The sequence below is a fragment of the Trachypithecus francoisi genome, unplaced genomic scaffold (assembly GCF_009764315.1).
Source record: "Trachypithecus francoisi isolate TF-2019V2 unplaced genomic scaffold, Tfra_2.0 Lachesis_group15, whole genome shotgun sequence".
NCBI lineage: Eukaryota > Metazoa > Chordata > Mammalia > Primates > Cercopithecidae > Trachypithecus > Trachypithecus francoisi.
The window spans coordinates 90,218,570-90,236,113 of record NW_022681460.1 but is presented as its reverse complement, the minus strand read 5'-3'; the positions used below and the strand labels follow the sequence as shown (position 1 = coordinate 90,236,113).

Sequence of the window (17,544 nt, the reverse complement as noted above, 5' to 3'; positions counted from 1 at the left end):
GTATGCTTGTGAAATTTCAAAGCATAAGTATATTTTTAGAAAGGCAAAAGTTTTTTTCCTTTGTTATACCTACTGAGACTATTGGGATTAAGATTATTAAAATGCTGTGATCAAAATTTATCCTGAAGTATGACTACTTCAAAATAGTTAATTCAAAGTAAGAAACACAATTTATTGATTTTATAAAAGAATGTGACAAAGTAGATGTTTGGTTCTTTATTTTAATTATTTGTGTTTATTTTAGGTCACTGTTCATCATGTTAGATAGCCTTAACAGTCTCGATGGTTCTACTAGCTCTGTGGGACAAGCCTGGCTGAACCAAGTCCTACAAAGACATGATATTGCACGAGTTTTGGAACCATTGCTCTTGCTCCTGCTTCATCCAAAAACTCAGAGGGTTTCAGTACAGCGTGTACAAGCAGAACGTTATTGGAATAAGGCTCCCTGTTATCCAGGAGAGGACAATGACAAGCATTTCATGCAAAATTTTGCCTGCAGCAGTGGTGAATATCACATAGAAGTAGACAGCTTTATTTAGAATTATCAAAATAAAGTGATAAGTGAATATAACAGTAATTGGTGGAAGAACTGTATGTGAGATTTTCCATGGGCTTATTTTCTCCCCTCCTCATGCACTAGCAATGCTGTGTGGACCATGTCAGAATGTACTGTGTCAGTGACCATCTTAGAGGATGTGGGTCTCTCAGTTGACTTTTTCAGGGCAGGAATCAGGCACAGCTCTGGTTAGAGACATTCTTCAGTTTTGATGGAAATATCTTTAGAGCTTAGTTAGCAATTCTGGTCCTACAGGCTCTGTAGATACTTCATTGGGAATTTATAGTAAACCTGTAATGCACATTTTGTATTTCATGAGTCATTTTCCTCATCTTTTAGGAGAAGAATAATGCCCAACTTTCAAGGTTTTATTATGACCATCAGATGTAGACATGTTTGTGACATGCCTAAATATTCACTATTACTATATTACTACAAAGTCCATATTTTATAAACTGTTGAGTGATGCCTTCTATACAGTGGTAATGTCCCCTTATTTTATTTAAGGGACAAAAGACACTCACATATGTCATTTGTCTCTTGACAAACCCTGTGGGGTCTGTAATGAAAAGATCATTTTACTGAGCAGGTTGATGATGCCTGGAAGACTATGGCTTTCTCAAAGTCTCATGGCTAGTAAGTGATGAAGCTGAAACCAAACTGTCATATTCCTACTTCATCTCTAGTGCGTTTCTACAGAGTCTTGGTTCCTCTCTCTGGCTTCTTTTCCACTGGTTCTTCTGAATCTTGTAAGAATTTGTATGACCCTGCTTATTGCCAGAATGTCTTTCTGTTAATCTAACTCTGCTGAATTCTCACCTCCTCTCTGAGATCAGTGCCAGATCTCATCAATGGTATCATGATTCTTTCCCTAAATTTGCTAGCATTTGGTATGTACTATTTTGTATGTCACTAAGCCTTCCACCTTTTCTAAAAGAAGACCATCATTAATGTATGCCACCTAAGAAATACAGAAATTAATTATATATTTGTGGTTTGCTGCTAATTTTAAACTCTTTAGAGAGTTTAGAAACAGCATAACTAAAGTGAGGTATTAGGGAGGAAAAATAAAACAAAGTTTTCACCTGCAATAAAATAAAATGTAATTTTAGTAGGAAAATATAAGTAGATGATGACACTAATGATTAAAAATTTTGATCAGTCTACATTTCAATTATTTTAATGCATTTTGTATTTTTCTTCTTTTACTGTTTTTCTCATATATCAGTGAGCCAAGTACAACTCATCACATCAAAAGGAAATGGTGAAAAGCCACTTACCATGGATGAAATAGAGAACTTTAGTCTCACTGTGAATCCATTAAGTGACAGACTTTCCCTCCTAAGTACCAGCAGTGAGACAATTCCAATGGTTGTGTCTGATTTTGATCTTCCAGACCAACAGATAGAAATACTTCAGAGTTCTGACTCGGGATGTTCACAGTCCTCTGCAGGGGACAACTTGAGTTATGAAGTTGATCCTGAAACCGTGAATGCCCAAGAGGATTCTCAAATGCCAAAGGAAAGCTCCCCAGATGATGATGTTCAGCAGGTAGTGTTTGACCTGATATGTAAAGTTGTAAGTGGCCTCGAAGTGGAATCTGCATCGGTTACATCTCAATTAGAAATTGAAGCTATGCCCCCAAAGTGCAGTGATACAGATCCAGATGAAGAGACAATTAAAATTGAAGATGACTCTATTCAACAGAGTCAGAATGTTTTGCTGAGTAATGAAAGTTCTCAGTTTCTGTCTGTGTCTGCAGAGAGAGGCCATGAGTGTGTGGCAAATGGAATATCCAGGAATAGCTCCTCACCTTGTATTTCAGGAACCACACACACTCTTCATGACTGTTCTTTTGCTTCCATAGAAACCAAATCTAGACAAAGGAGTCACAGTAGTATTCAATTCAGCTTCAAAGAAAAATTATCAGAAAAAGTTTCGGAGAAGGAAACAATAGTTAAGGAGTCGGGTAAACAACCAGGAGCAAAACCTAAAGTAAAACTTGCCAGAAAAAAGGATGATGACAAGAAAAAATCTTCCAATGAAAAACTCAAACAAACCAGTGTATTCTTTAGTGATGGTCTGGATTTAGAGAACTGGTATAGCTGTGGAGAGGGAGACATTTCTGAAATTGAGAGTGACATGGGTTCTCCAGGATCTCGGAAATCTCCCAGTTTCAACATTCATCCTCTCTATCAACATGTGCTCCTGTATCTCCAGTTGTATGATTCATCCAGGACTTTATATGCTTTCTCTGCTATCAAAGCCATCTTGAAAACTAACCCTATAGCTTTTGTAAATGCCATTTCAACTACTAGTGTAAATAATGCATATACTCCTCAGTTGTCTCTCCTTCAGAATCTATTGGCCAGACACCGGATTTCTGTTATGGGCAAAGATTTTTATAGTCACATTCCAGTGGACTCAAATCATAACTTCCGGAGTTCTATGTACATAGAAATTCTTATTTCTCTCTGCCTATATTACATGCGTAGCCATTACCCAACTCATGTCAAGGTTACTGCACAAGATTTAATAGGCAATCGAAACATGCAGATGATGAGCATAGAAATTCTGACACTACTCTTCACTGAGCTGGCAAAAGTAATAGAAAGCTCAGCAAAGGGTTTCCCTAGTTTTATTTCTGATATGTTATCTAAGTGCAAAGTTCAGAAAGTGATTCTTCATTGTTTGCTGTCATCTATCTTTAGTGCTCAGAAATGGCATAGTGAGAAAATGGCAGGTAAGAACATGGTTGCTGTGGAAGAAGGTTTCTCAGAGGACAGCCTTATTAATTTCTCAGAGGATGAATTTGACAATGGCAGCACATTGCAGTCACAACTTCTTAAGGTGCTTCAGAGGCTGATTGTTCTAGAACACAGAGTAATGACTATTCCTGAAGAGAATGAAACAGGTTTTGATTTTGGTGTATCTGACTTGGAACACATCAGTCCGCATCAACCCATGACTTCTCTTCAGTATTTGCATGCTCAGCCAATCACGTGTCAAGGCATGTTCCTCTGTGCAGTGATACGAGCTTTGCATCAGCACTGTGCATGTAAGATGCACCCACAATGGATCGGTTTAATCACATCTACTCTGCCTTACATGGGAAAAGTTCTACAGAGAGTGGTTGTTTCTGTGACACTACAACTGTGCAGAAATCTAGATAATCTAATTCAGCAGTACAAATACGAAACAGGATTATCTGACAGTAGGTAAGAGGTGACTTTTAACTTTATTGGTACTGAAATTTTTCAAATAAATGACTGCTTAATGTCTGGAAAGTTGGTCACAACTTGAGTAAATAAATTAGTGGGTTTTGGTAGGTTACAAATAGTATATTATTTTCCACAAAAACAATCTGGCTCGAGGAAGAGTATCAATAAAAGAATCTAGAATGGAAAAAGGAAGGAATATTTAAACAGACTTATTTTTTCCCAAGGACTGAAATTAATTTCAATGTTCTTCTTGCCTGAGCTGGCAAAACTAATAGGAAGCTTAGGAAAGGGTTTCCCGGGTTTTGTCTGTTTTATCTAAGTGCAAATCAGTTTTAGACTGAAAATAATTTAAATTTACAAATCTTTTCCATCCAATTTTATTTTTTGTTTTGGATTTTCATGGTTTAGTGGCAAATTCAATCTGAGTCCCTATGCTCAAAAAGAAGTCTGAAAAATTAGTTCCAGTAGACTTATCTTTTTTTTCTTCAGAATAACCTTAGTTTCTACATGTAAAATAATAAGAAAACTGCCTTTGTTATTTAATGTTAATATGCCTGCCATTCCTCAGTGGCTAGAGATTCACTGGCCATAATGTGTTTATTTTGTATAGGATTCTTTAGCCAAGAGGAACTCTAGTATATTTAGTCCAACTCACTTATTTTATAGATTAGGAAATAAAAGACCCTGATTTATTCTTTTAGCCATTTATTAATCTAGTATTTATTGCACATTTTCTGTGTACCTGACACATTGTATTTACTAGTGATAAAATATGAACTATACTATCATAAAACTTGTGTTTAAATGAATGCATTTTATTTCAGGCCTCTGTGGATGGCATCAGTTATTCCACCAGATATGATTCTTACTCTTTTGGAAGGGATTACAGCCATTATCCATTACTGTTTGTTGGATCCAACTACACAGTATCACCAAGTAAGACTGCATAAATATTCGACTTCTTTTGAAAGACTATGAGGTCTAATATATTTCCATTTGTAAATCTCAGTAAGTAATGTGGTTTTTTCCCTCAACTGTTAATAGCTTTTGGTCAATGTAGACCAGAAACACTTGTTTGAAGCACGCAGTGGAATCCTCTCAATCCTTCATATGATCATGTCCTCTGTGACACTGCTTTGGAGCATACTGCATCAAGCCGATTCTTCAGAAAAGATGACTATTGCCGCATCCGCATCTGTTACCACTATTAATCTTGGAGCTACAAAGGTTAGACAATTCATATTTAATCTGTAGAGCTCAGGAGTCTGAGGACCTTCCCAAAGATTATATTCAGAATATGTGAATAATTTGTGTAGTATTTACAAGACCCTGCATAATTATCAAATAATTTTTAACAGTTTTCCTGGGCTATGGCTGACATGTCACAGAATTTGCCCATTTTTAAGTATACAATTCAGTAATTTTTTTAGTAAATTTACAAATTTCACAACTTTGTACATTTTTGAATATGTCCTTTACCAGTCCAATTTTTGATTATGTCGTTTACCACAAAGATTCTTCGTGGCCATTTGCACTCACTTCCTGTTCCCATCCCTAATCCCAGTCAACCACTAATCTATTCTCTCCATATATTGATTTGCTTTTTCTGAAAAAGTTCATATTATTTGGTCTTTTATGTCTGGCTTCTTTCACGTGACATATTTTTAAGGTTCATTCACACATGTTATAACTTTGTTCCTTTTTTTTTAGGGCATTTTAAATTGACATTTTAATATGCAAAGCCCTCCTAGAAAACAATTTAGCAATATGTACAGACAGCTTTAAAGATTTCATAGTCTTTGACCTAGTAATCTACTTTAGGAGTGAATTCTAAGGTAATTGAAATTATACAAAGATGTATATACAAAGTGTTCATTATAGTATTATTTACTGGCAGAAAAAAGAGAGATCCTAAACAATGAATTAGGGAATGTTTAAATTATCCTTTCAGTGTTTCATTACATAGCCACTAATATTCATGGTTTTGAAGAATTCTTATTGGATGGAGAAGGGCTCAAAAGCTCAGTGAAACAGGGATATTACATAATTGAACAAATACCGTATTTTCAGTTATGTAAAAAATGTTATCTGTAGAAAAAGGAATAAAGTTTGCATTTTATCAGTAATTATCTCAGGATGATGGGATTATTGATGTTTAAATTTTTTTTCTTCCTTGCTTGATATTTTCCAAATGCTGTGCCATGTCAAGTTGTCAGATTGACATCCTTCAATAACCTAATTTTATTCCTAGACCAGACCACCTGGATCTGGGATCCAAGGGAACACATAGGGAATTGGGAGAAGGGTAAGGGTGGGAACCATCAGAACATTTGATCTAAGTTTTGATGCTTGGATTAAGCTATACTTTTTATGTTTTGTTTTACTTAAATAGAAGGTGTTTTATAATTATAGAATCCCTCACCTTTTTTTTAAAGGACTCTATGTCAAACCTGCTAAGTCGAATTTTATATGTGTTGTGTTTTTCTAGTATCTTTTCACAGTGAATCAATTTGTATTTGGCTGATTGGTAGCCATCATTTTATAGGATTTGTTTTTCTTTTAGAATTATAGTCATGTTTTAGCCCTTAATGTTATTAAAGTTTCCTCTAATGTTATTTATATAGTAAACCTCTAAGTACTATATTATTTCAAAGAAACCAAAAATGCAGTCTAGTTGTAAATGTTTTCATTTTTTTTAAAATTCACTTTCATTTGCTTCAAATTGTTTTAGAACTTGAGACAACAGATTCTTGAATTGTTGGGCCCCATTTCAATGAATCATGGTGTTCACTTTATGGCTGCCATTGCATTTGTGTGGAATGAAAGAAGACAGAATAAAACAACCACCAGGACCAAGGTATGTATTTAGACATTTGGCACTTTTTGTTTCTGCATTTGGTGAGTACATGCTAATTTTCACTTCTCCATATATTGCAGTGGGGCCAGGGTAGATTGGAGTGTAAAGCAAAAGTTTGTTGACAGGTTTAGATAAATTGTTGCCTTAATTTCTTTAAGTATTGATTAAAATTTGAGGTCAAGGCTAGGCGCAGTGGCTCACACCTGTAATCCCAGCACTTTGGGAGGCCGAGGCAGGCAGATCATGAGGTCAGGAGATCCAGGCCAGCCTGGCCAACACAGTGAAACCCCATCTCTACTAAAAATACAAAAATTAGCTGGGCATGGTGGCACACGCCTGTAGACCCAGCTACTTGGGAGGCTGAGGCAGGAGAATCGCTTAAACCCGGAAGGCGGAAGTTGTGGTGAGCCGAGATCACGCCACTGCACTCCAGCCTGGGCAACAGAGTGAGACACTGTCTCAAAAAATAAATAAATAAAGATAAAAATAAAATTTGAGGTCAAATATAAAAGGTATTATGTGGAAATGAAAGGAAATTAGTATGATATTAAAACTAAATAGAAATGGTAATATGGTACAGTATATTTTTTAAGTGCTAGTCATTTAGGGTCCAAAGCAAGGATATGGAGAAAAGTTTTCATCTTGACTATAGTTTATTATGATATGATAGTTCAAAGAGTTCTTGTTTCTAAATATAATTTACAAATTGTTTCTTTTTTTTCTACTTTTCATAGAGATGAGGTCTCACTTTACTGTTGAAAACTCAAGAGAAATGCTCTATATTGAAAATAAATCATGATACATTAGAATAGTAAGGCTATAATGTAACTTACATTTATATAAAAAATACGATTTTTTTCACCTAACAATTCCTGATTTATTTTTGTGCTGATTTTACATTTTTAAAGTAATCAGACATTCACACCATATTACATTATTTTGCATGTGAAGATTCAGTAGGAAATAGCACTCACATTGAAAATTTAAATCCTGTACTACTTAAAAGCAGTAAAGAACATTTGATTTAACATGGCATGTTGAAGCCAGGCACAGTGGCTCATAGCTACAATCCTAGCACTTTGGGAGACCAAGGTGGGAGGATTGCTTGAGGCCAAGAATTCAAGACCTCATGAGACCCTGTCTCTGCAAAATATAAAAATAGTGAAGTGTGGTGGCATGTGCCTATAGACCTAGCTACTCAGGAGGCTGAGGCAGGAGGATTATCAGGTATATTATAGCTGATAATATGTAATTCACATAGAGCAATGCCTAGCACTTAATAATCACTGTGTAAATATTAGCTATATTATTATTCCTTATATTTAAATAGAGAGCCAAGGATTACCAGTCACATAAAGTCTCTAATTCTGATAGACAGACTGAAACAACTAGATTTTTAAAAGTCAAACAATGCAGATAACAGAAGAAAATGTAAATAATAATAATGTCCTTCAGTGGGTGAGACCATGAGGTAGAAAGGGAGAGTATAGGAAAGACCATTCCAAAAATTAAAAATTTTTCATGGATATTAAAAATTCTACAGCAGAAACAAAGCAATATTTTTAGGAGGGTTGGAACAGAAAGTGGATAAATACCAGAAATGGAATACAAATTTAAAGAAATGGAAAACAGGAGAAAAGAGATAAGAATATTAGAGAAGTGATACTAGAGACCCAGTATCTTTCTGCAGAATTTAAAAACAACAGGAGAAAAACACAAAGAAGTAATACAATAAAATTCCTCGGGAATGAAATAAATGTGTTTCCAGATTGTGCGTAGCACTGTGAAAAGAGATCTGCACAAAGATTAGCATGTAATTTCAGAACACTGGAGATAAAGAAGAGATCCTAAAATCTTCTGAAGAAAGAATACTGGTCACATTCAAAAGAATAAAGATGAGATTTGTTAACAGCAACACTGGGAATTTTGATGGGAAGGTAGTTTCAATGCATAATTCTATCTCCAGCCAAACTGTCACTCAGAACATTTTCAGCTATGCAATGTCTCAACAACAACAACAACAGCAAGGAAAATTGCTATCAGTTCACTTTTTCTCGGCTACTGGAAGATGTAAGTCCACCAGAGGAGGAATAAACCAAGAATAAAGAAGACAGGAGATCCAAGAAACGGGGGTTCCAACACAAAAGAGAGAGCAAGGGGAATCTCTGGGATAATGGTAACAGGAGAGAGATCAAGATGACACTGTGTAGCAAACCTAGAGAGTATGGACCCAGGGTAGAATAAAAAGACATCTAACAGAAATGTCTCAAGGAAAAAAGAGAGGGAGGAAAAGATACAAATTAATTACCTGAAGTATCTGAATATGTAATTAGAGATTTACAGTTGAAGTATTTAGGGATGAATTTTTAATAGGTGCAGAGAAAATGAAGCAAACAAAAAAAGCAATTGGCTCCAGGAAAAACAAAAAGTTGTACCATAAAACAAATGCAATGCTAGTACAATACACAGTGCAACCACAAATAATCATGTGAACATTAGATAGGGATTTAAATAAAAATACGATACAACAGTGTTGGGAGGATAGGTAGAAAAGTGTAAGAGAGCTACATCTTTGTCTTCCAAAATAAGTAATGAATAGATAATATGTAAAAGAAAATCAGGAAATAGGAAAAATAGTACTGTATGTTATTTAGACAAAATGGAAAAGAACTTAAGGAGTTGAGCATGGTTGCTTTGGGGCATGGGAAGAGATACAGGACAATACTATCTTTTTTTATAAAGCTTATTGTTCTGTTTTATTTTTTGAGGTGATGAACATGTATTGATTAAAAATAAATAAATTTTGAGCCTGGGCAACATAGGGAGACTCTGTCTCCACAAAAAATTAAAAAATTATCTGGGCATAGTGGCATGCCTGTGGTCTCAGCTACTCAGGAGGCTGAAGCAAGAGGATCGCTTAAACTTATGAGGTTGAGGCTGCAGTAAACTGTAATTGAGCCACTGCACTCCAGCCTTGGAGTCAGCAAAATCCCATCTCAAAATATATATATATATATAAATATATATATACACACACATATATAAAATAAAAGTAAAATTTGCCTAAAGTAGTTTAGGGACTTGAAGAGGTCTTTATATTAAATAGAGGCCAGGGCTGTGTGCAGTGGCTCATGTCTGTAATCCTAGCACTTATGGGGGGCCAAGGCACCAGGATCACTTTGAGCACAGGAGTTTGAGACAAGGCTGAGCAAAATAGCAAGACCTCATCTCTATTTTAAAAATATAAAAAAAGAAGAGGTCATAAAATACTCTCTTAATTCTGTAACTTCCCCTAAAAGACTTATATACACACATACATACATAAATACAATGATTTATTACCTAGGTCATTCCTGCAGCCAGTGAAGAACAGCTTTTATTAGTGGAATTGGTTCGTTCAATCAGTGTCATGAGAGCAGAAACTGTTATCCAGACTGTAAAAGAAGTTTTAAAGCAGCCACCAGCCATAGCCAAGGACAAGGTAAGAAAAAACTCTTCTTCACATGTGTTTATAATTCTGTTTCAGAAATTATGCTGGTAAGATTTTTTTTGTACAATAATGTCCTTTCAATACAGTACAGATTGCAGAGATGACTGCATGTGGCCCTCACACTGCTTCAATCAAAACAATTATCAATATTTGTAGTGACTTGCTATTCTGATTATTCAGTAGCCAGTGAAGAGCAGTTAACTGCTCATATCTTCATATGTACCTCAAAGGCAGTCAGGGACCATGTGACTAAATTCTCAGGGGAGATTTTTCTGGTCACTTAAAGAACATAAGCCAGAGCTCAAGATTTGCTCCTCTCAGTTGTTGCCATTTTTCACAGCTTCCCTATTGCTTTCTTTTCTGAATGAATCTCTGAGCTCTGTGAACTCCCCAAATTTTGCTTTAACCTTAGTTCTAGTCAATGTCATTTCTTGACCATGTGTAATACTGTGCTATGCAAGGGCTACACTATGAATGACACAGTCTCTGCACACACGTTGCTTTGTCTCTAGGCAAAAATAAAAGTCTACAAATTAGGAATGTTACGGACTTTTCTACTTTTTCTGCTCTTTGTTCAAGCAATACCAAGAGGTCATATTTTCTCAGAAAGTATTTACCAGCTACAAACATTAGACTTTGAGCCAAGCCAAAATAGACCTAATCATATCCTTTAAAGAATTATGACATATATCTGAAAATGTTGAATTATGTTTTCCTTTTATCTTTAGTTTCCAAAGGGAGTAAGATGTGTGTGAATAGTCATTGTCCTTCGTAAGCTTTTAATAAAAACTGGGGCATTTGTCATAGGATTTTTAGTTTGTATTTAGAGTACCTATTTGTGCCAGACATTGAGCTACACATGAGGGATATGAAAACAAATTAGAGCCAATCCACCATCCTGCCCCACCATCCTGTGTCCCCTTATTAAGTTCTGAATCTATTAGACACTTGATTTTTCTTTGTGTGGTAAAACGGGAAACCTTCAAGGAAATAGTTGGGACTGAAAAAGCACAAATTGATAAACGTCAGTGGTCATCAGTATCATTCTTTGGCCTCTTATTAATTTCCAAGGACAGGTGTTTTATTTTTATTATATATTACACTCAACACTAATTTAGTGGCTATGTTTAAAGCTCTTAGGAATTGATCACAAATTTGAACTACACTAATTGAACAGATATGTGTAATAAGACTTAAATACGCATTTCATTTAAAATCTCAATTCTAATAGCACCAAGCATAAGCTACCTAAAATAGTGTTGATACTAATAGAGTAAATGAATCATTTAAAAGTGAGTGGTGGACTGTCAACTTCTGATATATGGAAGGAAAAATTGACAGTCTTTCCATTCCTTCCATCTATTTTCAACTTTTAAAATAGTTCTTGTGTTCTGAATTTTTCCTACTAAGTGGAAGAGAGCTGCATGGCTCATTAATGAAAAATTTATGATTTTGTTTTTTTAATTTTTTAAATTAAAAATTGGCAGTAAGACACAAAGTAGTTGCAACAATGAAAAAAGGCAGCATTCTTCACTATAAAATTGATTTCTTTTATTTGTAGAAACATCTTTCTTTGGAAGTCTGCATGCTTCAGTTTTTCTATGCTTATATTCAAAGGTAAGATTACTGATATTGATCTCTCCTTACTATGTTGCTAGAAACAGAGAAACATTACTTATGGATATATTAATACAAGCAATGAGTATCTTAATGACCCAGCCATGTATATCCTACAAACCTAAAGACCTAAGGATATTGACGATTCCTAGATAGTAAAACACTGAATTGTGATAAAATCATTTAAACATAAATGAAAAGCTGAACCTACTCTCGAAGCTATGCATATTGCAACTGAATCCATTATTTTGGTATAGGTGAACATACAGTAATTCATTCTGCTTTTTTAATGTTAGGAATGATTACATGAAATATCTTCTTACTATCATATTCCATTTTGCGTTTAACTGACCTGTGAACAGAAGTTATGATTTGAGTTTTATAACTTCTTACTCAAGAACCTGACTCTTCATCCTCCTTTATAATTCCGTTTTATTCACCAAACTCGGCCTCCATTTGTATTCTGTGACTAGCATTATAAGGTCAGGCTTTTGAGTGTATTTAAACTGGTTGTGACCTAGAGCAAGGACTACCTAAAATCTGAACTTACATACAGAGAAGTGTTAGGGTTAAGGTCAGACTGAAACAAAGATAGTCTTCATTAGTTTTATAGGTTAAAGACTAATATTCAGTTGACAGCCTTCCATAACATGAGGTAGAGACTTAAAAGGTAAAGGAAAAAGAACTAAGAGGGAAATGAAGAGACCAGGCTAGGGAGTGGGTGACTGTAATATCAGTAGTTAAACTGAGAATTACTGCAGTCGTATTTTACTTTTGAGATCCCATGTGATAAATGGGATTTCAACAGAAAAATGTCTAGATTAAGAAACTGCAGGCTAGGCATGTGGGCTCTCGCCTGTAATCCCAGCACTTTGGGTGGCCGAGGCGGACAGATCACAAAGTCTGGAGATCAAGACCATACTGGCCAACATGGTGAAACCCCGTCTCTACTAAAAATACAAAAATTAGCTGGGTGTGGCGGTGCACGCCTGTAGTCCCAGCTACTCAGGAGGCTGAGGCAGGAGCGAATTGCTTGAACTGGGAAGGTGAAGGCTGCAGTGAGCTGAGATCACGCCACTGCACTCCAGCCTGGGTAACAGAGCGAGACTCCGTCTCAAAAAAAAAAAAGGAAAAATTGCACTGGGGCCAGATGCAGTGGCTCCCGCCTATAATCCCAACACTAAAGCTTGATCCCAGGAGTTTGAGACCAGCCTGGGCAACATGGTGAAATTCCATCTCTATTTAAAAAAAAAAGAAGAAGAAATTGCGTTGATATTTTACCTGTGTTGGTTTACTAATTAACATTAGTAAAAATGAAGTTTTTTAGGAATTTTGTTCTATCATTGTCTATAAAAATTTAGAGAATGTTCCACAAACTATTAGAAAACCATAGTTTATTGTGGCTTTTGTGTAAACTGTATTATCTTGCAGAATTCCAGTGCCCAATTTAGTGGATAGCTGGGCGTCACTGTTGATACTTCTGAAAGACTCTATACAACTGAGTCTTCCAGCTCCAGGGCAGTTTCTTATACTTGGGTAAGCAATTTCACTTAAATATATTATTTCAAATAAAAGGATAATGTTAATTGTCCTAGTTGCCAAGAATTAATAACAGATGTTTTAGGTGACAGTGATCTCTCTACCTTCTCATAGTGTTCTTGAGATGCAAAACTAGATGTATAAGGCCTGTTTAAGAAAAAAAAAAAGTGGGAGGCAGGGTGAGAGGAGGAAACAGTATGTTTATACATATACAAAATGTAACTACACTAACATAAAACTGTTAACAATAGTAGCTGTTCTGTGGTGGTGGAGAGTATGGGATGGAAAGGGGAGGGGGTGATGTAGCATGGCTGAAGGGGAACTTCACAGAGGAGAGACACTTGAGCTGGGTCCCAAACCTAAACAGGCTGGGAAAATTTTTCTCTCTGTGTCTTGGAGTTTCCTGCTTTATCTTAATGATTTATATGATTATTTGATAAATGTTAGTCACCCATGACTACAAGTACTGGGATGTCATAGACAATATCGGTTTTTTGCTTGCCATTATTCTTGATTCCTAATACGTCCCCAGTAAATATCTGATAAGTGAATAGAGGTGGTGGGCACAGAAAGCCTTTGTGAAACAGGAAGGGGAAGGGTATTCTGGGGTAAAGTACATTGTCTGGTTTGATAATAGAGCAGGGCACAGGCAGTGGTATAGTGGAGACTAAGGCTGGGTGAAAAGGGAGATGGGAGCTAGGTGGGGCAGGATCTTGAATTTTATCTTAAAGAATTTGGTCTTGAAAGGGAGTGGGAGAGAGGTTGCAGGTTTTTGAGGAGAGACACGACTGGCATGTTAGTAGTAGGCTAGATCAGAGGGGAAAGAGGCTAGACTAGGAATTCTGTTTCAAGTGGGAAATGTGGGGATGGTTTCAACTATTGATGGGATTGAAAGAACAGGATGAAGAAGGAGAAGAGGCCAGCAAAGGAGATAGAGAAGTATCAAACCAGGCATTTAATTGTTCCAGAACCAAAGGGAGGTTAAGAGGGCATGGTTAACACCTTCAGAGAGGTTAAGGAAGGTGAGGAATAATAAAAGGCTAAGTTTGTTGACAATCTGGACAGGCATCCTGATTATCTGATGATTTAGGAGAGAGGGTTTGGAGAGGTAGAAGCACAGATGTGTTAACAGCAAATGCTTAGTGTGGGAAAGTAAGTGTTGATTCTTCTTTGAGGATATTTGATCATGAAAAGAAAGAAAGAAACCACGTGCAGTGGCTCATGCCTGCAATTCCAGCACTTTGGGATGCTGAAGCAAGAGGATTGCTTGAGCCCAGGAGTTCGAGACCATCCTAGGCAACATAGGGAGACCCTGTTTCTACAAAAAATTTAAAAATTAGCCAGACATGGTCACACGTGCCTGTAGTCCCAGCTACACGGGAGTTGTCATAAGGTTCAGAGAGGGAATGTATGTACAGTTGTTGGAATCATCACCAAATAACCCTGCTGGCTAATTTTATCAAAAAATTAAGTTCATTTGTTATGATCTGTAGCTGTTCCCCTCCAATATTTTACTGTTTCCTCACATGCCTTTTCTTCCTTTCAGAATGAAGGATCCTCTTCTTTTTCAACATGTGCATATTCTGAATGTTAAAACTAAAAGTTGAAAGTTGAACATTTTCAGTTATACTAGAAACTCAATTTCCTTTTAAAATTTGTCAGTTTACCTTTTTGCCAACCATTGTACTGATCCTCTAAAATTACCTAATTAAAAAATAGAAGTTGATGAAGGTTGCTCTTTAGTTTCATTTTACATATTAGTTTGGAAGTAATTGTGCATATATTTTTATCTTTTAAAAAATCATGTCAGTGAATATTGAGTAGACTCTTAGCAAATAATGAAAATGGAAATTTTTTTCTTCATGGACTATTTTTAATGTGTTATGGTAAGAAATCATTTCTAGGTTACAATTTAGGATTTTTTAAACTTTTCTGTTTATATATAAAACACATATAGAAAAATATACAAATAATTAGTACACAACTCTACAAATGCAAAGTTTGTAAAAAGTAAGCATACCACTATATCATTACAAACCCAAATTAAGAAACAAAGCACTATGTGTCCCTCCGCACCTCTCCCAGTTACTATTCTTTTCTTTCCCCAAATGTAACCACTATTCTAACACCAAAGATGGATTTTGCCTTATTTTTGAACTATAAGTATATATAAATATTTTGTGTCTGGCTTCTTTTGTTCAACATATGTTTATGAGATTCATTCATGTAATTATAATAGCTATAATTTATTTTCATTGTTGTTTAGTGTTTGAACATTCTGCAATTTGTTTTTTCTTTGATATGGGATCTTGCCAGGTTTCCCAGGCCAGAGTGCAGTGGTTATTCACAGCATGATCATAGCACACTGCCGCCTTGGCCTCAAGCAATTATCCTGCCTTAGCCTACCAAGTAGCTGGAACTACAGGCATGCACCACCATGCCTGGCCACATTCCACAATTTATCTTTTCTGCCCTTGCTGGACATTTGGGTTCCTTCCACTTTGGGGCTCTTACAAGTAATACTGCTTTGAGCATCCTCATACAGTGTCTTTTAATGAATATGTTTATGAATTTCAGTTGAGTCATAGGATATGTACATATATTAAATATTTAAAATGGAAATCAAGAGCATTAAGCCACTTAACTCATAGTGAGAAATTAGATCGCATTAGTTTCTTTTAGACCGATACTTCCCGTTTCTGTTTTCTCTTTGTCCCTTTTAGGGTTCTGAATGAGTTTATTATGAAAAACCCTAGTTTGGAAAATAAAAAAGACCAAAGAGACCTTCAGGTAAGGCAGTCTGAGTTAAGAGCTGTTGTCAAAAGTGTTTCTCAGTGCACTCAATTTGAAAACGAGAGAGTCAAATAAGATAAACTGAAGTTTCTTTCAACTCTGAACATTCTATGGGAATCAGTAATGTCTACTGTAAAATATCTATGATCAGAAATATACACTACAGAAGTTCATAACTAGTGTGCATGTGTGTACATATGTAGTTCTTATTTTTTTTAGGATGTAACTCACAAAATAGTGGATGCAATTGGTGTAATTGCTGGTTCTTCTCTGGAACAAACAACGTGGCTGCGACGAAATCTTGAAGTTAAGCCTTCTCCCAAAATAATGGTAGATGGAACCAATTTGGAATCTGATGTTGAAGGTATTCATTTAGGTTTATCATCTGTAAGCAGGCATATATTTACTAAGAAATCATTTTGCCTAGCACTATAAGTACCACAAATGTATCCCTTTTCTCATGTATAACAAGTAACTTTTTTTCAGTGGGAATTATATATATAGTACATATATACGTGTATATACACACACGTATACACATATAAAATTTGTTTTCAGTGGGAACTAGCTATATATTTAATTTTCTCTTATTTATAGATATGTTATCACCTGCAATGGAAACAGCAAACATAACTCCTTCTGTATATAGTGTCCATGCATTGACATTACTCTCTGAGGTAAATATTAAGCTTTTTCACATGAACTCTCAAGTAGACTATTTCATTATTAAAAATTATCAAGTAATTTTTATAGAGAAATTTATAATTTGAGAAACTATTTTGTGCTTCTAGAAATCACTATATAGAATTAACAAAGTTTTGGCCTTGTATGCATTTGGATTATTTAGTTTGCCAAACATTAGTGATAAATTTAGATATATTGCTCCCCTTCTCCATGTCCTTTTTTTTTTTTTTTTGACAAAGTTTCTCTCTTGTTGCCCAGGCTGGAGTCAAGTGGTGTGATCTCGGCTCACTGCAACCTCCACCTCCCGGGCTCAAGATATTCTCCTCCCTCAGCCTCCTGAGTAGCTGAGACTACGGGTGTACACCACCACACCCAGCTAATTTTTGTATTTTTAGGAGAGAGAGGGTTTCACCAAGTTGGCCAGGCTGGTCTCGAACTCCTGACCTCAGGTAATCTGCCCACCTTGGCTTCCCAAAGTGCTGAGGTTACAGGCATGAGCCACTGCACCCAGCATGGGGAGAAGTGAAGGTGATCTAAAGCCTGCCACTAGAATGTATTTTACAATTTACCAAAGATTTCTATGTACATTGTCTGACAGGCTTTTTATATCCTATTATACACATGTCATTTTCTTTCCTCTTTGCAGATGTGGACAGTGACCTTTACAAGATCCGAACAATAGGACTAAGGCCAAATAGCTGTTAATTGACAATATTGGAATTTGAACAGTCCAGTTAAATTGTTTGGTTTTTTTTTCTAAACTACATTTTAGCTGAGTTAGGGATAA

The 17,544-nt window shown here is 35.8% G+C and overlaps 1 protein-coding gene across 6 annotated transcripts in view; it reads left to right on the top strand.

The window, feature by feature from the left end:
• The window catches only part of DOP1A (DOP1 leucine zipper like protein A), a 103,409-nt gene that overhangs the window by 70,557 nt on the left and 15,308 nt on the right, over nucleotides 1-17,544 (top strand). For all 6 annotated transcript variants that reach the window (XM_033235553.1, XM_033235554.1, XM_033235552.1 and 3 more), the window contains 11 exons: nucleotides 245-504; nucleotides 1,785-3,774; nucleotides 4,602-4,713; nucleotides 4,822-5,004; nucleotides 6,509-6,634; nucleotides 9,981-10,115; nucleotides 11,686-11,741; nucleotides 13,173-13,277; nucleotides 16,004-16,070; nucleotides 16,293-16,437; nucleotides 16,671-16,750. In XM_033235553.1, the coding sequence (XP_033091444.1) occupies nucleotides 245-504; nucleotides 1,785-3,774; nucleotides 4,602-4,713; nucleotides 4,822-5,004; nucleotides 6,509-6,634; nucleotides 9,981-10,115; nucleotides 11,686-11,741; nucleotides 13,173-13,277; nucleotides 16,004-16,070; nucleotides 16,293-16,437; nucleotides 16,671-16,750 (3,259 nt within the window). The remainder of the gene's footprint in view (nucleotides 1-244; nucleotides 505-1,784; nucleotides 3,775-4,601; nucleotides 4,714-4,821; nucleotides 5,005-6,508; nucleotides 6,635-9,980; nucleotides 10,116-11,685; nucleotides 11,742-13,172; nucleotides 13,278-16,003; nucleotides 16,071-16,292; nucleotides 16,438-16,670; nucleotides 16,751-17,544) is intronic.